The sequence below is a fragment of the Mesoplodon densirostris genome, chromosome X (genome assembly GCF_025265405.1).
Source record: "Mesoplodon densirostris isolate mMesDen1 chromosome X, mMesDen1 primary haplotype, whole genome shotgun sequence".
NCBI lineage: Eukaryota > Metazoa > Chordata > Mammalia > Artiodactyla > Ziphiidae > Mesoplodon > Mesoplodon densirostris.
This window is the reverse complement of record NC_082681.1, coordinates 23,605,972-23,629,180: the sequence shown is the minus strand read 5'-3', so window position 1 is coordinate 23,629,180 and position 23,209 is coordinate 23,605,972. Positions and strand designations below refer to the sequence as shown.

General features: G+C 51.3%; 1 protein-coding gene across 6 annotated transcripts in view; it reads left to right on the top strand.

The window, feature by feature from the left end:
* BCORL1 (BCL6 corepressor like 1) overlaps positions 1-21,481 on the top strand; it is a 60,925-nt gene extending 39,444 nt beyond the window's left edge. For all 6 annotated transcript variants that reach the window (XM_060087534.1, XM_060087538.1, XM_060087532.1 and 3 more), the window contains 7 exons: positions 1,198-1,421; positions 5,753-5,974; positions 8,086-8,252; positions 9,292-9,437; positions 16,376-16,453; positions 17,527-17,680; positions 20,969-21,481. In XM_060087534.1, the coding sequence (XP_059943517.1) occupies positions 1,198-1,421; positions 5,753-5,974; positions 8,086-8,252; positions 9,292-9,437; positions 16,376-16,453; positions 17,527-17,680; positions 20,969-21,251 (1,274 nt within the window). In that variant the 3' untranslated portion in view covers positions 21,252-21,481. The remainder of the gene's footprint in view (positions 1-1,197; positions 1,422-5,752; positions 5,975-8,085; positions 8,253-9,291; positions 9,438-16,375; positions 16,454-17,526; positions 17,681-20,968) is intronic.
* The last annotated feature ends 1,728 nt before the right edge of the window (positions 21,482-23,209 follow it).

The window sequence follows — 23,209 nt, the reverse complement described above, 5'->3', positions numbered from 1 at the left end:
CATGCTGTAATGATGGTTACATCTGGATCTGCCCTTGGCGATTTCACATGCAAGAGCGCGTGCAAAGGTCAGGGGAGGCGAGTTGAGAACTCTTGGATCTTGCTCAATCAACCCCTTCGTTTCACAACCTGGAGAAACTGAGGCTGCAGTCACTCACTTCACAGACATACTGACCTTTGGCCATGTACTAGGCATGGTGGCCAGTCCTGTGGGGGAGATAAAGAACACATGGGCATGGCCCTACCTAAAGAGCTTACACTTAAATAATATGATGATACCTTACTCTTTATAACACTTTATAAGGGGTTATGGGGGTTTTATGATCCCCATTTTACAGACATGGAAACTGAGGCTCAGGGAGATTATGACCTGCCCTCAGCAGTCACACAGCTAGTGGCCAAGTCATGTAACACTAATGCTAAGAGATAAGGATAAACTCGATCTGTCCCCCTACCTCTGGAGTTTAGGACTGACCCTGTGGGATGAGGCTCTTGGTAATGGAGCTCCCAGCAGGCCTTTTTGAAACTGGAATGTGCTCTGTTCAGTGAGCTATGGCTAGAATTAGAGATGTTGCCCAGTGTGTCCCAGTGACTTGATTTCCAGCCACGGAGGGCAGCAGGTTTCTGTGATTGCCCACCAGTTAAGTCGGCCCATGGCAGCTTCTGGTTTCAGGGAGTTTCTGTGGCTTTGATCTTTGTGTGCTTGGAGAGAGACCAACAGGGCAGTCAGGCGGGTAGAGCTGAGGCTATGAAGGAAGCCTTCTACCATTTACTCCCCACCCCAGTATACTTCACATTTCACTTCAGCAGAGCTGCTAAATTTGTTTTCATATTAGAGTGGAAAAAAAGACAAAGTGGGGAAAAGCTGAAAAGAAAGTTCTGATTTGCTCTGGGCTATGGGGAAATCCTTTTAAAATTACCCTCATCTTAGGGACAGCCAGATGGGCCACCCGCTGCTAGCAGGGCTGGGAGTTGTCTCCTGCGTGTAGAAGAGGGACTTTGATGCGGAAGCACAGTGTCCATTCGAGAAGCATTTAGTGGAATAGTCAGCACCGTGCCAGATATGGGTAGTGAATAGTTACACAACTTTGTACTGAGGTTCTAATCCCCAAAGTCCTCTGATTCAGCTTAGAGGAAGGCGTTGCTTTTCTGTGTTCCATTTCCCTGACATCCATTCTTTCCTGTTTCTTGCCTTCAGATTTAAAGGCCCGTAAGCAGAAGACTTCCTCCCAAAGTTCGGAGCACCGCCTCAGGAACAGGAACCTTCTCTTGCCCAACAAAGCCCAGGGGATTTCGGATTCACCAAATGGTTTCCTCCCAAATAACCTAGAGGAGCCAGCCTGCCTTGAAAATTCAGAAAAGCCATCAGGAAAACGAAAGTGCAAGACCAAGCACATGACGACGGTCTCAGAAGAGGCAAAGGTACATTACCAGCCAGGGGAGCTGTAGAGGAGGGGCATTGTGGCGGCCGGGGCCGGGCTAGGGTGGCACACTTTCCAGGCAGGCTCCTCAGTCAACAGTCTTCTGAGCGAGTGAGTACACGGTGGGGGGGGGGGTCAAATTAACCCATATTTATTAAAATATTTTAAACTAGTTCTAGAAGGGTTGGGGTGTGGATTTGAAGAATGGGAAGTAAAGTTAGAGCTAACAAGAAGCATCTGCAAACTATGGGGTTTGGCCCGTGATGGCTTTTCCTTGACAATCCTTGAATCTCCTTTGAGTTAGGGAAGAGCTAAAGAATATGGCAGGATGTTACCCTGAATTGCTTGTTAACATCCAATCAGGAAGCTTTTGTATGGGCTTAACTCACTGGAAACCAATCAGGGAGCTTTCTGAGTCAATCAAGGTAGAAAACAACTTACAGAAGCAAGGATGTTGATGTCCAGACAAAGGTTGCCTAAGGGTGGGGCTGAAGGAAGTCTTCCACTTGGGCCGGTCATAGCTCTACTTCCCCAACCCCACTCCTCAGTTACTTTGCTTCTCATGGAAGCAGAGTAGCAGGTAAGTGGGCACTCACCGATCAATAGCCAGGCAAGCGTTCTAGAACGCCTGTTCAAAATTGACGTCTCTTTTGGGTCTGATGTTGGCACTGGTGTTGAGTTCCGCATTGCACAATTCAAAAAAAATTACACCGTCCTTATCCTGGGTGAGCTGTACATTTGAGAGAAGTGAGGTTCAGGTTCAGATGTTTACCTGTAATATGTGTTTGTCTTGACAACTAAAAAAAAAGGTCATATTGGGCTTGTTTTGGTGGTTGTGATCCTTACGGTTCTTTCCAGCTCCAGAGCAGGGATCCCTGCGTGGCACTGTTAAAAGGTAGGAGACCCAAGTGCTTGAGTCTCCCCTCCTTTCCCCTTCCTCGTTCTGGAATCTGGTTCCAGCTCAAACAAAGTACTCAAGCCTATTTCTTCATCTTTAAAAATGGAGATGATACTTCATGTCCTTTCCATCTCAAGAGGGTGCTTGGGGGAAGAAAGGAGGCAACGGATGTGAAGGGCTTTGAGAACAGTAAAGTGCTCTCTCTGAGGCTGGTGTGCATCCTCGAGCTTCAGGCCGAGGTAAGAATGAGGGGACAGAGGCTCGGAGAGGCAAGGTAGCAGTGCCAGTTCCCTGGGACCCCCAGAGGGGGCCCAGGCAGGAGAGGGGAAGGCTGGTCCGTGCCGGGTGCTCTGCTTGCATGATCGCTCTTAATTCCCACAGTAGCTGTCCTCATTCTATGGTGAGGAAACTGAGGCTTGGGGAGGTTAGGGGACGTGTTCGAGGTTACCCGGTGACCCGAGTGAGAGACTTGGGGTGTGAGGCCGGCCTGGCTGCCCCTGGCGCACGCCCCCAACTCTTTCCCTATGTCTCCACCCTGTGAATGGGTGGCTTCTGTCTATCCGGGGGACACTGTGGGAGGGGACAGCTGGGCAGGGAGACACTGCAACCCTGAGCAGCTCTGGCGAAAGGTGGGCCTCCCCCTACCCTGCTCTTCCCCACACGCTCAGATGGCCCCATCCCACGCAAAGGTGACCAGCCGCCTGACATTCAGCAGCACACGCTGATGCTTCTGTCCAGTTATGCTGTCTGGCGGTGTGGCCACTGAAATGTTCTCCCAGAGAGGTTTTCCCCCTTCACAGGGCCTCCCTTTCTCCCTCCCGCCTTTCTTTCTCTCCTAGTCACCACCACCTGCTCCAGTTGCCCCCATGGCACAGTGCTTTGTAGTAGGAAGCAAGGTGGTGGGAGGGCGGGGGACGCACCTGCAACACTAAAGCTGGGGCATCGGCCAAAGGCTTCTTCCCGCAGGGGCTCCGAGCCAGGGAGGAAGGAGGGAGGGGGAGGTGGTCCCCATTTGCTGTTGCTCCTCCCTCAGGCACTCTCCCTTGTCCCTGGCAGCTCTGGCCCCTAGAAGGAGAGTCACCCTTTGGCTCCTGGCTTGGCTTAGCAAAAACCTGGGTACTTTACCCAGCATCCTCCAGTATCACCATAATGCACCTCTGTCCTCCCGGCAATAAAGCAGCATTCTACACTCATAGCCGGTGCCTTCCTGCTAGCTATCATACCTCTCTGCCCTTTTGGGATGTGGACATATAGCAGCTCTTGTCTTGGGATTTACCAGAGGAAACAAATGCCCTGGGACCTTGTCTTTTCCCTGCTGCCATTCCTTTCCTGGCTTCGTGTCTTTCTAGGCAACTCTTCTGGCTGCCCAGGGCTCTATATGTAGCTGCCTTGGATCAAGTCAACAAATGCTTGTTGCAGTGATGTGCCCAACCCCGAGTTAAGTGCTGTAAGGAACAAAAGAGAAGATGAAAATGCGAACCCTGACCCCGGGGAGCTTCAAACGTAGCAGGGGAGGCCAGACTTGTCCATGAAACAACCGGAGGAAACTGGCAGTCAGACATAAGGCATGGGTTTTGTGATTCAGACTAGGTGTTCTGGGTGTTGCAGAGAGAGAGGGCAGTGGGGACCAGAGTGTTGTAGAATGTTGTAGAAGACACAGGATTTAAGTGAGACCTTGATGCTCTAAGGGACTTGGGTAAGTGTGCTGTATGAGTTATCTATTGCAGTGCAACAAACTACCCTGAGATTTAGCAGCTTAACCCAACAATAAACATGTATTATCTCGTACACTTTCTGGGGGTCGGGAATTCAGGAGCAGCTTCGCTGTGTCTGGCTTGGGGTCTCCCATGCCTGAAGTTGCAGTCATGGTGTCAGCCAGGGCTCCATTCATCTGAAGGCTTGACTGGGGCTGGAGGATCTGCTTCTAGAGTGGCTCCCTCACATGGTGGCAAGTTGATGCTTGTTGTTGGCAGGAGGCCTCCTTGGCTTGCCCCGTGGGCCTCTCTAAAGGGATGCTTGAGTGTCCTCATGACCTGGCAGCTGGCTTCCTCCAGAACGAGTGATCCAAAAGAGAGCAAAGCAGAAGCAACATTGTCTTTTAGGACCTAGCCTTGGAAGTCACACACCGTCATCTCTGCCTTCTCCTGTTGGCTACACAGATCAGTCCTCTCCAGTGCAGAAGGGGGCCACACAAGAGCATGAATATCAGGAGGTGGGGATCATCAGGGACCATCTTAAAGTCTGATGAGGGCACATTCTTGTCCTCGGGCCCCCCAATGATTCATACCCTTCCACATGCAAGTCATACCCTCCTCTCCCAAGGCCCCCCCAAAGTCTTGTCCACTTATGGTATCAACTCCAGGTTTCGAATCTCATCATCTAACTTAGGTCCTGGTGCAGATGAGGCGCCTTGGGTCTGGTTCCTCGAGTACAGCTCCTCAAACACAGTTCCTCCCCATCTGAAGTCCCCTCCCTTCATCTGAAAGAGACAAGTTACCTGCCCCTATAGACTCACTAAACCGTGCTGGGCCAGGCATGGGAACTTGCTCTAGACATTCCAGTTCAAGATGGGGGGATAAAGGAGACATGCAGGGGTCATTCATGAGGAAAGGACACTAACGTTTTGTGAGCACCCACCTTGTGCATTGTTCTGGAGCCGCTCTAGTTCATTATCTCAAAGACGCCGCAAGGGAAAAAGTGAGGCTCCGAGAGGTTGGGTCTTGCCCCAGGTCTTATAGCTAGTGGCTGGAAGAGGCAGGATTCAAAACCCGGTCTGGGGGCTTCCCTGGTGGCGCAGTGGTTGAGAGTCCGCCTGCCGATGCAGGGGACACGGGTTCGTGCCCCGGTCCGGGAGGATCCCATATGCCGCGGAGCGGCTGGGCCCGTGAGCCATGGCCGCTGAGCCTGCGCGTCCGGAGCCTGTGCTCCGCAACGGGAGAGGCCACAGCAGTGAGAGGCCCGCGTACCGCAAAAAAAAAAAAAAAACCCGGTCTGTCTGCTTCGTGAGCTTGATCGCTTTCCACCAGCCCAGGTGGGCATGAGTGTGATCGGGGACACAGTGTGGTGAGAGGTGGGAAAAGCCTGGTGAGGGTTGGATGTGGGGGAAAGGTTTTTGCAACAAGAGTGAAGGCTTCCACAGCCGTGCCTCTTCAGTCAAAGCTAGCTGTCTCCACTTCTCTTTACTCTGAGAGTTTGCTCCCGCTTATTTATCGAGATGACTTGTAAAAACCACAATAAACGGGGACCGAGGCAGGTAAAGGAGGCATGCAGAGTGCTTGAGAGAGGCTTGGAGGTCTCCTCAACCTGTGCTTTCCAATCCCGTCGTTATTCCTCGGTTTCTGGGGTTGAGGACTTGAGCCCCTGAGCGTCTGCTCACCAGGTAGAAATGAGTGAGGGGACCTGTGCTGATCTAGGACCGCGTCTCTGCTTTCCAGGGCAAAGGGCGTTGGAGCCAGCAGAAGACACGATCTCCCAAATCTCCCACCCCAGCGAAACCCACAGAGCCATGCACGCCCTCTAAGTCCCGAAGTGCTGGCCCAGAGGAGGCCTCCGAGTCACCTGCAGCACGGCAGATCCCCCCAGAGGCTCGTCGGCTCATAGTGAACAAAAATGCTGGCGAGACCCTCCTGCAGCGGGCGGCCCGTCTTGGCTATAAGGTAAGGAGCCCTCCCAGCCACAGGATGCCGTTGCCCAAGCATCTGTGGAGAAGCTTCTCCCCATTGGCTCTTCTGTGGCCTGGGCAGGGCTTGGTTTGGGGCTTGAGCCCAGGCTGGCCTCCCCCTACTGCGCAGACGGCCTCTGGGGCTGCCTTGACCCTGGCGTGGTGGGTGGGAATGCAAACCCTTTTGAAAGGCAATTTAGGATGAACAGAATTGAAATGGTAACACAGTATCATCCAGTACATTCCTAGGCCAGAAATGGGATTTGGGGGTTTTTATGTCGTCTTGAATTTCCCTGTGCCGTGGCTCCCCCACTCAGAGAGGGACAGGGGTGATCATCGCTCACTCTTTACATCCCTCTCCAGCTTCCCCTCGTTTTGGCTTCTGGTAGTGGTGGGGTCAGGAGTACATTTGGAGGGGCAGAGATGAGCTCACCCCACCTTATGCTACTTCCCTATGGATTGAAAAGAAATTAGGAAAGGAAGCTGCTGTTTATTTTGCTGTGTTGAGTTCTCATTACGTCGTGTCCTTTCATCTTCACTGTAAGCCTATGGCAGTAGGTTTTATTAACCCCATTTTATAGGTGAGAAAATCAGGGGTTAGCATTGTTAAGTGATACATCCACAGTCACTCAGCTACTACGTACATGTGAGTCTGAATTCACACCAAAGTCTTTTTGATTCCCAAATGCCAGGGTAGGGGCAGAAGCCTGACTCATTTGCCATCATTCAGTTACCTTGTTGGACACTTTTGTTGATATGAGCTCCTCGACCATGTGCCTTTGCCCACCACACCAATTATTTCCCCAGGATTTGCTCTGAAGGGTGGAGCTGCTGGGCTTTAGAGTAGGCCCTCTTTTTTTTTTAAGGCTTCCGACACCCATAACTGACTCATTTAAAGACAGCTGCACTCCCAGCCAGCCTGGTTGGCATGGGACAGCCGCTTTGACAGTGTCTTACTGGCAAGCCATGTATCTGTCTCGAGCACCTCGTGTGGGGGGCCTGGGTAGCTGCCAAGGGAGATCGAAAGAAAAAATGATGACCAATGCTTGCCCTTTAAGTGAACTTCTTTTACCTGGGGCCAAACCAGCCAACAGGAAACCACAGGCCAACCAATCAGGACAAGGCAAGAGCAAGTTGGCCAGCCGGTCATGGGAGGGAGGGAGGGAAGAGTAGTCTGAGGCCTGGAGGAAGAGGCAACATCTGCCCTGATGAGGAGGGTAGAGGGCCTTGTGGTCCCCTGGGTAGAGGCAGCGGGCACACACAGGCTCGCGCGCTCGCTAGCTCTAGCCAGCCAGCCAGCGAGCTAGCTGTCAGTCAGGACGGCTGAGTCCCATCTCACCAGGGCCTGGGGGAGCTGATGAGAGGCCCCTGGTAGCTGCTGTCAGCCTCTTTCCCTTAGTAGAGGGGCTGCCTCTCCCCTCCCCGTCAGCGTATTCACCAGCTTCATCCTAGACTAGCTAGGCTGCTTCTAGGCCTGGAGTCCCGCTTCTGGTCCTGTCATCTCAGCCCAGGGAAGCTAATCATTACTATGGATGAGTGACCATACTGGCTTATCCTTGGAACAGTCTTGATTTGAGGGGAGGCCTGGAATTGACTGCCCAGGGATAAACATCCAGCAATAGTACTTAAAACAATTAAAACCAGCATCCAGGGATAGTACTTAAACCAACTCTTTCTTCCTTGTTCTCGAATTACTGCCAGGGGCTGTGCTTGCCAGCACATGTCTCATTTCTCTGGTCTGGGGCTGTCTCGAAAAGCCCCAGACTACAGAAAGAGTGCTCAGACACTTGAGGCCTGAGGGTTTAAGCTCTGGGTGGGCAGGTGAGCCTCTCTGAGGGCCTCACGCCAGCAAAGCACACCCAGGTAAGTATTCTTGGTCATTAGAATTGTCTCCCCATGGCTGAGGACACGGCCCAAATTTGAGCCCCTGGCGATGGCACCTCGGGACTGATTTTGTTGGCAAAAGATTTTGAGATTTGCCTGTCAGTCTCTGGACTAAAGAGGAGGTTCTGAGACTCTTTGGACATTTGGAGAGCTTCGAACCTAACTAGGGTGATTTCCAGAGTTCGGCCTCTGTTTGCTCACGGCGCTCTCCCTGTTCCACAGGACGTTGTTCTCTACTGCCTCCAGAAAGACAGCGAAGATGTGAATCACCGTGACAACGCTGGCTACACGGCCCTGCACGAGGCCTGCTCCCGGGGCTGGACTGACATCCTGAACATCCTGCTGGAGCACGGTGCCAACGTAAACTGCAGCGCACAGGACGGCACGAGGCAAGAAGGCTGCTCCCCTTACCCCCCGCTGCCCCCCCACTCCCCGCTCAACCCCTCCCTCAAGAGAACCTGCCCCAGTTCGGACCGGTTTAGGGCAAGGCTGGATGAGTTCCTGCTGGCCAGTCCACATGGGTCACTGAGGGGAGGCTGGTGTTGTCTAGGGATCATCCTGTGCACGTGTCTCAGGCACAATCTCGGGCTTTAGGAATTGGGAGGTTGACCTTAGGGTAACATCCCAGATTTGATTCTTGAATTGATCTCTGTATACTTAAAAAACAAAAAAGACACCTGCCATTGTCTTAAAGAAATTGCACCCTGGGGCTTCCCTGGTGGCGCAGTGGTTGAGAGTCCGCCTGCCGATGCAGGGGACGCGGGATCGTGCCCCGGTCCGGGAAGATCCCACATGCCGCGGAGCGGCTGGGCCCGTGAGCCATGGCCGCTGAGCCTGCGCGTCCGGAGCCTGTGCTCCGCAACGGGAGAGGCCACAACAGTGAGAGGCCTGCGTATCGCAAAAAAAAAAAAAGAAAAGAAAGAAAGAAATTGCACTCATTCTCCTGTGCTCTATTCGAGGGCCTACTTCCTGAGTGAGACTGACACAAGTTGCATACCGAGTGGAGGGACTTAGGTCAAAGGATGTAGGCTCTGCTTGGCCACCGGCCTGGTGTGTGGAGCAGCTCTGCTCATCCCTGCTCTGGGGCAATCATCTGGGTTTTTCCATTCATATCCCCCAGCATCTGCTCTAAGTTTATCCTCAGTCAGGGACCCATTCTGTCCTGAGCTCCAGAGCTAAGAGCGGAGCTCCATTGTGCCACAGGGACTGTCCCGTCATGGTGGGGGAAAGATAAGAGAGAGAAATGGGAGGGAGGAGAAAGGTAGGGATAGAGGACAGTGCAGGCCAGCAAGTGGTTCCCCTGCCCTAAGTCTTACCCACGGTACACTGGGGTCAGCTCAGTTTGCTTTCCCTGATGAGGTGGCCTGAGGCCTAGACACCCAGGTTCCCACTTGGGCCCTGCTGTTCTCACCCTGTATCACCTCGCAGGCCAGTTCATGATGCGGTGGTCAACGACAACCTGGAAACCATGTGGCTCTTGCTGTCCTACGGGGCTGACCCCACGCTGGCCACCTACTCGGGACAGACAGCCATGAAGCTGGCCAGCAGCGACACCATGAAGCGCTTTCTGAGCGGTGAGTATGGCCCAGACTCAAAACCTTGCTCCTAGGTCTGGCCTCTGATCCCTGAGCTCCCGAGATGCCCTTCCTCTCCCTCCATCTCAAGCACCTCCCATGAGGGGCGTCAGCCCTCTTCACGGACTTTCCTTCTGGTGGCTCAGAAATCTCTGTGAACTTTAAACAGTCAGGAGGTCGCTTCCTCTTGTCCCTGTGCTTTGAGTGTCCACATCACACGCATCCTCTTCAGGGCCCTGGTAGCCCGTGGGGACCCATTTCCCCGCTCGGTACGTGGGGAGGCCTCCCTGTGGGACAGCAGCCCCGCTAGTAGATTTAGTTGGGGGCAAAATGTGTGGACTTGTGCTTTCAATGGTATGTCGGTTGCAAAGAAGTGACACTTAACACTTTGCTTTTGTTTTTGCACTTTGTACTTTCTCCCTGTTGGTGATCAAAGTCCAACCCTTGGGACCCCTCTGATACTTTATTCCTGACACTCTGTGGTAACTGTGATGTTCCCTCTGCATCCTCCTGTTCCTTTCTCTTCCTCCCTCACCTGCCCCCTCTGGAAAAGTAGTGTTAAGGCCCATGGCAAGGGCCACAAGCCAACTTGCCTTTATTTTCTTAGTAGCGGATGACAGCTGTTTGTCTGCAGTTAGATAGCTCCGCCGAGTTGGGCAGCAGGGAGGAGGGAAGGAGGGAAGTCTAGCTTGGGCATGCTCAGTGGGAATCTCCTCAGACTTGACCTCCGAATGAAGGAGCCCCGCCTCCTTCGTGACGTCACAGCTTGGCCCTTGCACTAGCAGTGACTTCTTCAGGCTGCCTGAGCGGCACTTGGTCGGATGGAGCAGCTGGGAGTTGGGTCGCTGATCCTCCTCGGAGGCTTCAGTGTTTGTGGTTCAGCCCCTCTCGCCTGGAAGCCCACAGGGCCAAGGATTTGCCCGAGGCTGCTCCCTCTCTCCTGGGCTGTGGCCTCAGTCCCGAACTCCCCCCATCCCGCCTCCCCCTATACAGTCCTGGGCTCCCAACCAGGGGCTCATTTGTTTATTGAACAAAGGTTAACTAGGTAGCTGATGATGGAGGAAGAAACAAAGGAACCTGAGCTAAAGGTCCCCATGGAAGGAGGACTAGGTGGGAATTGCCTTCTAGGTACTAATGAAAGCTGGAGGGGGAGCGATAGGAGGCCGCAGCCAGACCAACGCATCCCTGCTGGCCGCCCCACTGTGTGCAGGCCTCCCGCCCCCAGCAGGACCCAGCCTCTCTGGCTGCAGCAGGAGGACTGCCTCTTTCCTCTGCCGGCTCGGGGGTCCCAGGCCCCTGTCTGTGAGGGGTGGAGCCGCTTGGGGATGCTCCTTCAGGCATTTGTTCTGGGCCAGTGAGGACTCTTGTTCACTTTAGCTGGACCATCACCGGGGCACGGGGCTCGGGGCAAGCTACCCTCTGTGGCCTCTTCCTGCATCCCACGCACCGCACGCACTCTCCTCCACGCGCACACGTGTTGTCTGCACTCCACACAATTCCCAGGAAAAGCTGGCACACAGGAACATCCAGAGCATCTCAACATGATAAAAGCACTGCACGAAGCTCTCCTTTGATCAGCAGGTCTCATCTAGGGGTCTCTTTGGGCTAGAGACTGCCCTTCTGAGGGCTTGGTGCCCTCTGGGTCCAAATAAAGCCGTCTCTGACCACAGTTGTAAGCAAAGTCTTTTCTTCCCGGACCCCTTCTCCAAAATCCCCAAGGAGTTTGAATGTTGAAACCATTTTAAGTAGTTAAAAAATTAGAAATAAACACGTTTTTCTCTCTACTTCTCATGTCTGTTAACTAATCCCAACTACTGGAAAGCCTTTTGATGCCTCCTTAAAGTAACTTGAATGCTAGCCTGTGTTGCAGAAGCAAGAAAAGACTTTTCTTAATTCTGGCACTTCCTAGCCTGTCCAGGCTGAACACCTTCATTCAAATCTTGACACTGTTTCTCAACTTTATGGGCATGGAGCTATAACTTCATAATGGGAGCCAGGAGCTGAAAGGAGTGTAAAACTGGGCCACCTCTTTTCCACGCAAATACTGAGTGCTGATTGAAGACAGAGCTCTGACTGGCTGTTCGGGAAAGTGCTCAATCTGGGTAGGACCTTGACAGCCGGGGGAGGCGGGCACCGGGAGGAGGGACTTGAGCCCAAAGGCTGTTTTGGGGGGATGAGAAGTATTACTCAGGGCCTTTATTTTAAAAAAATTAATTTAGTTATGTGTTTATTTTTGGCTGTGTTGGGTCTTCGTTGCTGTGCATGGGCTTTCTCTAGTTGCAGCGAGCGGGGGCTACCCTTCACTGCGGTGCGCGGGCTTCTCATTGCGGTGGCTTCTCTTGTTGCGGAGCACGGGCTCTAGGCGCACAGGCTTAGCTGCTCCGCAGCATGTGGGATCTTCCTGGACCAGGGCTCGAACTCGTGTCCCCTGTATTGGCAGGCAGATTCTTAACCACTGCGCCACCAGGGAAGTCCACCTCCCCACCGCCTTTTTTTTTTTTTAATTGAGAAACTCACCTAACAGGACCATTTTGAAGTGAAAAATTCAGTGGCATTTTGTACATTCACAATGTTGTGCAACCATCACCAGGAGCTTTTCGATTCCTTGAACTGGGTATTTCTCTTTTTTCATCTCCATAGCTCTCCCCTGCCCCATATCTCAAGGAACCACTGGGTAGAGTGGCTGCAGGAAGCGCCACAAGGTTGAGGGTTGGGGAGGCCCCTACACCTAGATGCCTCCGTGTGGACTTCCGGATTTCTTTCTACCTTGCCTGTCTGGCCGAGGTAGTTAAGAAGCCTTTTGCTTTTCATCCCCAAGCATTTGCCTGACCAAATTCTCCATAGATTAATTGTCTTCTTCCTCCCCTAGTGGAGATCCCACTGGGCAGCAAATGAAGGCGAGTCCCTGTAGGGTGTAAAGGGCGGAAACGGGGAGCCAGAGATATTATCAGGGCTGTGCCTCATGTAGAGCATCCCTCATTTTGTGCAAGTCCCCTGTTCTGGAAAAGTCTGGGAATCAAATCCTCTTTTAAATATACAGGGATGGTATCCTGTAGTGAATTCTTCTGTAAAGCAGAAGATGCTGGTAATTCGTGTGGGTTGAAAATGTGGATTTTCCTACATTGGCTTGGCTTAACCCGAGGCCCATTTCTCCTGAGATCCTGAAGGGTATAGCGTTCATTCGTGAGTTTATAGAGCACCTGTTAGGTTTCAGGTACAGTTCTGGGTGCTGGAGGTCAGACAGTGAACCTTTTCTCTCTCGTCCTTGGGCTCGGAACACCAAGCCATCCAAACCTTCCGAGAGGCTTTTGGAAGACCTCCTCCTTGGGCCAGATTACAGGCAGGCATGTGACTGATTTCCCTCTGACCCTTTGAAGAAAAGAATAATATCCAACCTACCCAAGGGAAAACAGATTCGTTTTTCCTCCTCTGTCAGAAAGAATGTGGGAGCTGGGGGGAATTGTTGCAGTTTGGGTTGGGGCATTGGAGGAAGTATCAGGACTGCTTTTCCTTCCACTGATGAAAGGGTTAGCAATTTACCACTTGAGGTCACTGAATCACAGGTTTTTGTTTTTCCTTCCAGAGACCTCAGCCATATGACCCCATGTCGAAGACTGCTTGTTTTTTGTTTTTCTCTCCTTTCATGTCCCTCAGCTGGTGACTTGTTTGGAGGAGATGGGGAGGGGTACGATGGGACCCTGGGACATAGAGAAACTCTGATTGCCAGGGTCACGGCTCACACTGAGTACTTTAAAAAATTTTTTTTTATCAACGCAAAATTCACATAACATAAAAATAACCATTTAAAAGTGAACAATTCAGTGGCGTTTAGTGTGTTCACAGTGTTGTACAGCCACTATCTCTATCGAGCTCCAAAACATTTTCATCCCCCCAAAATGCAACCCCATACCCATTGAGCAGTTGCCCTCTACTACCACGCACGCCCCCCCCCCCAGCCCCCTGGCAACCACCTGTCTACTTTGTCTCTATGGATTTGCCCATTCTGGACATTTCATATAAATGGGATCATACAGTATGGGGCCTTTTGAGTCTTACTTCTTTCACGTAGCATCATGTTTTCAAGGTCTGTCCACGTAGTGGCATGTTTTTAAGGCTGAATAATATCCACTCGTATGGATAGATCACATTTTCTCTTATCCATTCATCAGCTGACGGACATTTGGGTTGTGTCCACCTTTTGGCAATTGTGCCTAGTGCTGCTGTGAACACGCGTGAACAAATATTTGTTTGATTCAATATTTGTTTGTTTTCAATTATTTGGGGTATATACCTAGGAGCGGGATTGCTGGGCTGAGGGTTCTTTCTGAAGGCAAGGTAAGAGAAAAGAACTGAAAGTTAAGGGGAAGGCAAGGGAGAATCAAGGAAAAGGAGTCACTCCTCATCCTGATTGTATGAGAAGACATGTGAGGAAACGTGCCTCAAGGCTGCCCCGTCAAGCAGACCTTGATGGTCCCTCTTGTATGTGGGCCTGTTCCGACTTTGGCATCTTTGCCTGTGCCAGTTAACTTTGGGCTGTCTCAAAAAGGCAAATTCACCTACAAATGACAAAGATCTGTCGCCAGCGAGGAAAATTAGAGGAATGTGCCGGGGGCTCTGAAGGCAGCTCCAAGAGAGGGGCCCCAGGAATGTGGTGAGCAAGGGCTGCTCTGATGGAGTCCTCGTGTGACCTATGCGGGGGACAGCAGTCACTTGAATGCATATGTTCTGGACCCAGGCTGAGTAAGCACATGACTTAGAGTCTCGCGTTATAGTAATTTCTGCCCCGCCGCCCACTTTTTTCCCCATGTGTTTATTATGCTCTTACTGTGTGCCAGGCACCTGGGCTTTGGTACCAGGGAGACAGTGATGAACAGGACAGATGTGGGCCCTGCCTTTAGGGAACTTACCATCTCATTCCTTTATCTTCCGGGACACCTAGCACAGGGCTAGGCACAGAATAGACACCTACCTGACAGATGCCTTTGGAAGGAATTACTTCCAACTCCCAAATGGCACAGGGTACAGAAGAGGAAATAAGCTGGCAGCCGTGACCTCAGAGTTTTTTCATAGAATGCACAAAAGATCTAATGTACATGACGAAAGGTTTTCCACTCTGGCTGCTCAGCCATTACTTGAATGCTTCTCTCTGACTGCCTTTTCCCCTCAGAAGAAACCCTTCATCTCCTGGAAGGTTGCTAAAAAACGATTTCTTTCAGTAGCTCACAACAGCTGATGGGCAGTTTTGCTGATAGAATATGTGCCCCAGGGCTTCCCTGGTGGCGCAGTGGTTGAGAGTCCGCCTGCCGATGCAGGGGACAGGGGTTCGTGCCCCGGTCCGGGAGGGTCCCACGTGCCGCGGAGCGGCTGGGCCCGTGAGCCATGGCCGCTGAGCCTGCGCGTCCGGAGCCTGTGCTCCGCAACGGGGAGAGGCCACAACAGTGAGAGGCCCACGTACCGCAAAAAAAAAAAAAAAAAAAAGAATATGTGACCCAAAGGGAAGGTATATTGGACTGTGGCGGTGCCTTCCATCCGGGAAGCTTAGCTCTGCTGCTTTAAGAGTAGCTGCCAACTTCCTCCTGGGATTTGGTTTTCAGGGGGCACCCTCACCTCACCTGTGCCCTTTGGACTCTCTCCTGTCCTGTTGCCCAGGTGTCACAGCTAAATCAGCTTGCCAACTGTACTACGTGGCATATTGGCAACCACTGGGCCATGTGCCCACAGATGACACAGTTGAATTTGTCATGGAAGCCTGCTTTTTGTCCACGTGGGGCTGAGAGGTGAAACAATTCATCTAGGTGATGCTTAGCTAGTGAACAAGGAGGCTAAGGTGTGACCTGATGTCTGTTCTCAGATCAAGTAAGCAAAGGGTTTAAAATAGGGGTTTTTTTGGGAGAATTTGGTGGTCCAGTGGTTAGGACTTGGTGCTTTCACTGCCAGGACCTGAGTTCAATCCCTGGTCGGGAACTAAGATCCCGCAAGCCATGTGGTGCAGCCAAAAAAAAAAAAAACAAAACAAAACAAAAAAACACTGAGTCCTAACCCCTTAGCCTCCTTTTTTCCTAGTTTCATCCATGTTATAGTATGTAACAGTACTTCATTCCTCCTAGTGGAGGATTGGATAATATTCCATAGTGTTTATCCACAATTTTTTTATCCCTTCATCAGCTGAATGACATTTGGGTTATTTCCACTTTTTGGAGATTGTGAATAGAGCTGCTGTGGAACATTCTTGTGTGAGTTTTTATTTGAATACCTGTTTTTAATTCTTTTGGGTATATACCTAGGAGTGGAAGCAATAGGTTTTCATGAGGATAAACTTGGCCATTCCCCTCCCCACCACGTTTTCAAAGACGAAACAGAAGGAATTATGCTTCCTTATCTTACTTTGAATTGGCAAGATGGCGATTGGATATATGAACGTTGTGACCAACAGGGAATTGAAATCCTGGGATAGGTCTAGGATTCTGCTTGCAGAGTAGTTCCCTACATCATTTGAAGCAGGGGTCGCAGGCCTAAATGGGCGGGGCCTGCTGAATTGGAGAACGCACATGTCGCCTCTCCCTCCAGCCAACTGTTGACATATAGGAATGTGGATGCAGTTTTGCCAGATCTCCTGATCTTTTTTGCAAGAAAAGTTGGAAATCCGAATTTTTAAGTGAAATTTCCCAATTTTAAACTGTTAGAAGTTAATTAAATTATAGGGGTTTAAAACACTGGGCCAAAACCTAGACAGTAAGTGGGCTACATTTGGCTGTTGGCTGCTGGTTTGTAACCTCTGATGGATAGCAGGAAGCGGATTTCTCTTGGGTCGCTCCCAGCCCCTCTTATGGTCCTTCCTCTTCATCTCCCATTCTCCTAACCCCATATGGATATACTTTGCTTCTAGATTCCTTCTCTAGCCTACCTCCTTTTCTCACTTCCCTCTCTTCTTTCATCAGATCACCTCTCGGATCTTCAGGGCCGGGCAGAGGGTGATCCTGGCGTTTCCTGGGACTTTTACAGCAGTTCTGTGTTGGGTAAGCTTTAAGTGGGATTCTTCCCACCCTTGTCTGTGGCTCAGTGGCTTGGGATCTGCTTTGGATTTCACTGATTCTTCTCAAAGCCAGGAGTGACCTAATGGAGGTAGCCCTTCTTCACCCGTTAGTAGCTTACAGGCCCTTTCAGCCCACACTCTAGCCCATGCCTCCCCCAGACTCAGAACTTGTTGGCCAAAACCAGGAGATGCCATTGATTTGGAGAAAGCCATCCGTCATTAGCCCGCTACCACTCCCCACCCTGGGTACTTTAAAAATTCTCTCTTTTCCAAGTCCCTTTCTCCTCCGTTGCTTTGTCCTAACCCTGCCAGAAGCGCCTATGTGCGTTGTCACCTCTTCTGGTGTTGCTCACACTCCAGAGGGACCCAGCCCCTCATCTGGCAGCTACCATTCCCTCCCTACCCTGCCCCCAAGATGCACACAGAGTTTCTGAGATAGCTGCTGTCTCCTGAGCCCTTAGCCTTCTTGCCCGAGCTTTCCTTTGTTGGAAGAGCAGTGAGCCTTTATCTGTGGCCATCATCCGGCATTCACCCATTGGACCAGGGGCTGCAGATCGAGGGAGGCGCCCACTACTAAGCTTGGGGGAAGCTGGACCAGGAGAAGCAGGCCCCACCCGAACACACGGCTGGGGAAGGGAACAGGCTGAGCCCCCTCCAGGCTTCTGGGGACGCCAGCAGGCAGTCTGGTGGCTTGGGAAAGCTGCGGTTCGAAGGACAAGTGTTTTCCCTTGCCTTCGACTGCTGATGACATCTTCAGGCTTCTGTCTCCAACAGTTGGGCAGCGTATCCTTCACACCAGCTTGCTTTTTTCCGGTTGAAAGGTGGAGGAGTATAAGGAATCTTTGGCCACAAAGTACTACCTCCTGGGGCTAGAACTTTCACATGCCCTCCCAAGGCTGTGAGCCACGATATCAGAGACATTTGGCCCTGACCGGGGATCTGGTTGTTCGTCTCCTGGTCACCCACCCCCGCACCTCTTTACCTTGTTGGAGCATTTCTTTTCTTTGGTTTTATGTGTATAGCTAAGTCCTAATTCCCTGTATGATGTCTTTACAGAGGAAAAAGACAGGTTTGCCTGTGACCTCCTACATAATCCTCCTGGGAGCTCCGATCAAGAAGGAGATGATGTGGAAGAGGATGATTTTATGTTCGAGCTCTCAGACAAGCCTCTTCTCCCTTGCTACAACCTCCAGGTGTCAGTGTCCCGCGGGTGAGTGTTTGAGAGATCTATGAGGAATAAGCACTAGGACCCCGGGCCAGGGCCCGCCTCCCTGAGAATGCTGGAGTTCTCCAGAAGGAAGCTGAGACCTGGAGAACAAGTGCTAGAGCACAGGAAAGATAATACATGACCAAGTCCAGCCTGACTTTCCAGCCCAGATTAGATATGTTCAGAATAGCTCTAGGTACATGGCCTATGTGTGTTTTGCAAAACCAAAATCTAGATTCACTCTCTGAAGGATTTTTGCCCTGTTCCTGGGTGTAAGAGATGATCTGGGAGATATTTGGGCTGGTGAACTGTTAGAATCTCTGGAACATTTTTGTGGTTTCTGGGGACAGCCAGACAGAATATTTGAAATTGAGATTCTTGGAAAAGCCGGGACATATGGTTGCCATAGCTATGGGGCCACCGGGGTCCTTAAGTAATCCACAGGCTGGTTTCTCATTGCCTTAATGTTGGCGAGATGATGGCGTGGCTGCTGTCCTCTCAGATTACCGTGCATATTATAACGAGGATCACCCGTTTTTGGAGACTAGGATATACTTGATACTTAGCATTATTAGACTGAACCCAGTTTAACCTTTATTTGATGATTCAGAAGGGAGTTCAGCAGCCTGCAGGGCCGTGGCTGTACTGGTTAGGAGGATGCAGGATACACTGTCCTTTCGTTCTTGGCCTCCATCATTAAGTGTCCTCTTCTTGGTGTCTTCACATATTTCAAATAGCTTTGCAGACACTTTTAAGGATACTTTTTCTTTGATATCTATTTTTAAAATATCAGACCCTATTTTTTTTTTAAATGAAAGCACATGAAGTGCACATGATAGAGAGACGGGGAGGAGGGGGCAATGGATTAGGAACCCTGTGAGGGAGCCCCTCAGTTGACGACTCTAACCACTAGACCACAGTTTCTTTGCATCCCTTCCCCCCTGGCCTGATAAGAATAAAAATAGCCTCTATGATGACACCAGTAGGGATCAAGTTTCACGGGCTTTTGGTCCTTATTCTTCTGGGCATAAGCTGATCCCTGAGGGCGGGGCTGGGCCTCTGGGATATAGTATTGCACAGTTAATTAATTCCTCCAAAGTATTCAGCACCTCCTTCTCTGAAACAGGATCTTGGGCCCCAGGCAGTAAAAGGACCGGGGTAGTGTGCTTTAAGTGCAGACAGAACACGGGGCAACCGAGGGCCGCGCACCACTCAGCAAGCTGGGCGGCAGGCAGGTTTTCCGTTGAGAGCTTGGTACCAGCAGAGCTGTTTTTCCTGATGTTACATCCTCCAGCGCCACTTCAGAATCTGCCCTTCCACACGGCTACAGCACGATGTGAACATTTATGTGCTTAAAGAAGTGTGTGTGTGTGTGTGTGTGTGTGTGTGTGTGTGTGTGTGTGTGTGTGTAGAATGATGACTCCGAGGCCCTGTGGCTTTCAGAAGTGCCTTCTGACTCATCAAAGCAAGACTGAATTGTGATCACCAATGTTAATGTTCTGAGGGGGTTTTTCCTCCATTCTTGGAAAGCGATGTCCAAGTGTCTGGCATCTGTAGTCCCTTTCCCTTAACCCAGAACCCCCCATTCCCTGATTGTGTGAGATGACAGAGGTTATTGTCATTTGGAAGAAATGCTGCATTTTAGGGATGAGGACTGTGGGTCTGGGTAGAAGTTTTAGGTGCTGTACAGAACATTTAATTCCAGAAACATGTCTTAAGCAGTTGTACCAGGTTAAACCCTGAGGGCGAGAATATAGCTCTGGCCTTCAAAGAATCTCCAGTCTGATAGAGGACACAGACAAGTATACCATTAACTCTAATAAAAGACCGAGTTCCTAAGCAGATTTATTATTGTAAAAAACTCAAACAGTTCAGAAGGGTGTCAAGTGAAAAATAAAAGTTCCAGTCCACCCCAAGTCCCCATTCCTGTGCCACAGAGAGAACCACAGTTTACGTTTCTTTTATATTCTTTCTGAAATGGGCTCTGTTACAGGTATTATAATAGGGGTACAAGCCAAGTGCCATGAGGCTGTGGAAGATGGGATGAGCAACCGGTTACATCGGAGGAAGGCTTCACGGGTGACAGGGAGTCTGCACTGGGCCAGCGAGGAGAGGAGGATGGAGGGTGTGGCACGAGCAAAGGCACTGAGACATTCAAATGGCTGGCACTTGGTGGGATGGGGATACAGTGTGTGTGTGTGTGTGTGTGTGTGTGAGAGAGAGAGAGAGCGAGAGAGAGAGAGAGAGAGAGAGAGAGAGAGAGAGAGAGAGAGATTGGGTGGAGACAGGGCTGAAGGGGTTGAATGGGGTCGTGTTTGAATGAGGTCTTGCATGATAATCATGCTAAAGAGTTTGAAGGGTTTTTAGCTGGAGATACTGGGGATCCATTGAAAGTGGTTTAGGGAGCGAGTGAAAAGGTCCGATATTCTTTTTAGAAAATGAAGAATAACAGAGGACCCAGTGAGGGTGGGTGGGGGGTGGCTCTTGGCAGAGGGAAACCAGTTAGGAGGCTGATGCAATATAGTCCAGGCTAAAAGTGGTAAAGGCTGGAAGTGGGACAGTGGAATGGCGAATGGCGAGGAGGGACCACTGACATGGGGATGCAGCATTTCCTCGTGGTTTAGTCAAAGCAAGCATTTGGCCCGGGTCAGCCTAGCAGCCCCCCTCCCAGCTGCCCCCAGGCTGTCGCCCAGTCGGGTGTGCTCAGCAAAGTCAGACTGGCTGTAGCTGTAACGTGAGCTCCGGCCCTGCAGAAATGATGGTGCTCCGCTGGAGAAAAAACTTGTCTAATGCATTCCAGAGCCAAAGAGAAATGCCTTTTGGATTACCCGCAGTTTAGGCCTTTCTCCACGGCTCCCCCTCTGCCGGGGAAGATCTTGGAGAACAAGGAGGCAGGGGAAGCAAGAGTGAGAACAGGAAAGGGAAACCAGACAGGCTGGCAGGGATAGCTCGGGGCAGAACTGGTCCCAGCAGATGGTAAATTCCAGGTCACGGTGCGGGTAAGGCCTGGGGAAGCCTGCTCAGAGTTTTAGGTTCTGGAAGGCCCATTTCCCTCCCGCTCCCCGTTTTTGGAAGAGGTCACTCATGGGTTGAGTGCTCGCCATTTAGCTGAAAGCTGGGCCTGCCAACGTAGGGGACAGGAGAAAATATTTACCTCCGCTACACCCATGGGGTCTGTGGCTTAGTGGAGGGTGGCCAGACCGGCAGCCCTCCCACCTGCTCCCAGCACCCCACCCCCGCCGCCCCGTCCCATCGGCCCCCTCCCCTAACTCCCGTTCTTGCCTTTTCTAGGCCCTGCAACTGGTTTCTCTTTACCGACGTCCTGAAGAGGCTGAAGCTTTCCTCGAGGATCTTTCAGGCTCGGTTCCCGCACTTTGAAATCGCCACCTTGCCCAAGGCTGAGTTCTACCGGCAGGTGGCCTCCAGTCAGCTGCTGACCCCCGCCGAGTGGCCTGGAGGCATGGACGCCACCTCCGCCCCGGGCTCCTCTGAGACTGTGGAGCTGGTGCGGTACGAGGCGGAGCTGCTTCGGCTCCTAGGGTCCGAGGTGGAGTTCCAGCCTTGGAACAGTTGACCGGGAAAACAGCCCCTCCCCTTTCTTCTTTCTCCTCCCAAGTTCACCCTTCCCCCACCTCCCATGTCTTTCCCCCACCGAGCACCAGACTGCAGAAAGAGGCAATAATACGGACCAACAAGAAGCCGCCTTATCAATGCCAGCATTAGTGACTGGATTGTTTTTTTGTTTTTTTTGTTTTTGGTTACAGTTAGTTCTCATCTCCCTGTCATCGTCATTGGTCATTGTTGTCGTGGTTGGTGACGGGGGGGTGGGGGGGGTGGGGTGGGGGGGGTGGAAAGTTGAACTCCACGTCTGAGGACAAGAGGTCCCAGGGGTGGTGGGAGGTGGCGCCAGGGTCCCTTGGACTGGCCTCCTTGTGTGTGACCAAGACCAAACCTGGGCCCTGGGTGGCCACGGCCTGTCCGGAGGAGAAATGAGAAAAGCCCAAATCTCTGAGCGCCCCCTCTGTTCCCCTGTGTTCTTTTGTCTTCCATAGTATTTATTTTATTAGTATTTAATTTGTATTGTTTCATTGGTTTCTGATAAGTCTGTATCACTGTGACGATTTGAGACAACTTGTTGTATTGAGGGACTTTCTTCACCTCCTTTCTTTGTCTTTCTCGATTAAGCTCTGAAGCTGTTCCCTCCCTCCGAAAGAGTTACTCCCAGGATTTTTTCCACCACTGGGGAAGGGGCGGGGAGGGGTGGGGGGGCAATGGCCTGTGACTAATGACGGTGGCTGGTGCTGGCCCAGGTCTGGGGGGTGGGGGGTGAATCCTGAGTCTTTGGTGCTCACTCCTCCCCCAGTTTTTCCCCCGTTTCACCCGCCTGCCCTTTGCAGCAGCCCTGCTGTCTCGAGATTAGTGTTTACTGCGGAGGGGAGGATTATGGGAGTAAGGGGTTAATGAGTTACTCTTATGGAGGAGAGTTGAGATGGGCCTGAAGGATAAGGTAGCCCCCTCCTTGCTGTCCTCACTGCCCTCCTCAGAGTGCACAGTATGGGTTTGTTCCTGCAGCTTTCCCCCCTGCGCCCCCGACCTCCCTGGATACTGAGCCTCTCGGCTCCCCACCCTTGTCCCCATCTCTCCCCCTTGCCTGACTCAGAGCACCCCTTTCCACTCTCTTCTCTCTCTGCTCCCTCGTTCTCCCTCTGCCCCCCACCCCTGTTCTCCTTTGGAATCTGCAGAGGGCTCTGGGATTGCCTGCCAGATGTTGAACCCAGGCCTCAGCTATTTCCTAGGTTGAGGGCAGGAGACTGGTCTCCGGCCGGCCTCCACTCCTGCCTGGGGACCTGGGGCTGAGTGTGCAGCCCTACCAGGCTTCCCTTCCAGCGCTGGGTTTGTTCGTGGGGAGAGAGGGAGGGGCTTGGGCTGCTTCCCTGTCCCAGCCCCCTCTGTGGCGTTGTCTTTCCCACTCTTGTTCTTATTTTTCTACCAATTGCTATTTTTCCGAACAATCCTTGTAGAGAGTTATGTGCCATCCAAAGGCGGGAGGGCCTCCCTATGGCCAGCTCTGGTTGGAGATGGTACAGTTTTATTGTACAGGTGCTAAAACAACAACAACAAAAGAAGAAAATGGAAAAAAAAAAGGACAAAAAAAAGGCAAAAAAAAAAAAAAGCCAGTTTGAGGATAGGACAATCTGTTCTCTGGAGACTCCTGACCCTTGCAGGAGCATTGGTGGTTATTTTCTTTGTATTGTGTTTGTTCTTTGTTCCCAGGGGGAAGTTCTAGGCCCCCTTCTGTAGGACTGCTCCCCACCCCCACGATACTGCCCAGTTGGTTTTGAACAGTTGTTCTCCCTTTCTAAAAAAAAAATATATATATATATATATATATATATATATATATATATATGTATGTGTGTATATATATATATATATATATATATATAATTGAGGGGGTTTTTTGGGGGTTTTAATTTTTTGGTTCTGTTGGGGTTCATGGTATTGTGTGGTTTATTTTATGTTTGCCTTTAC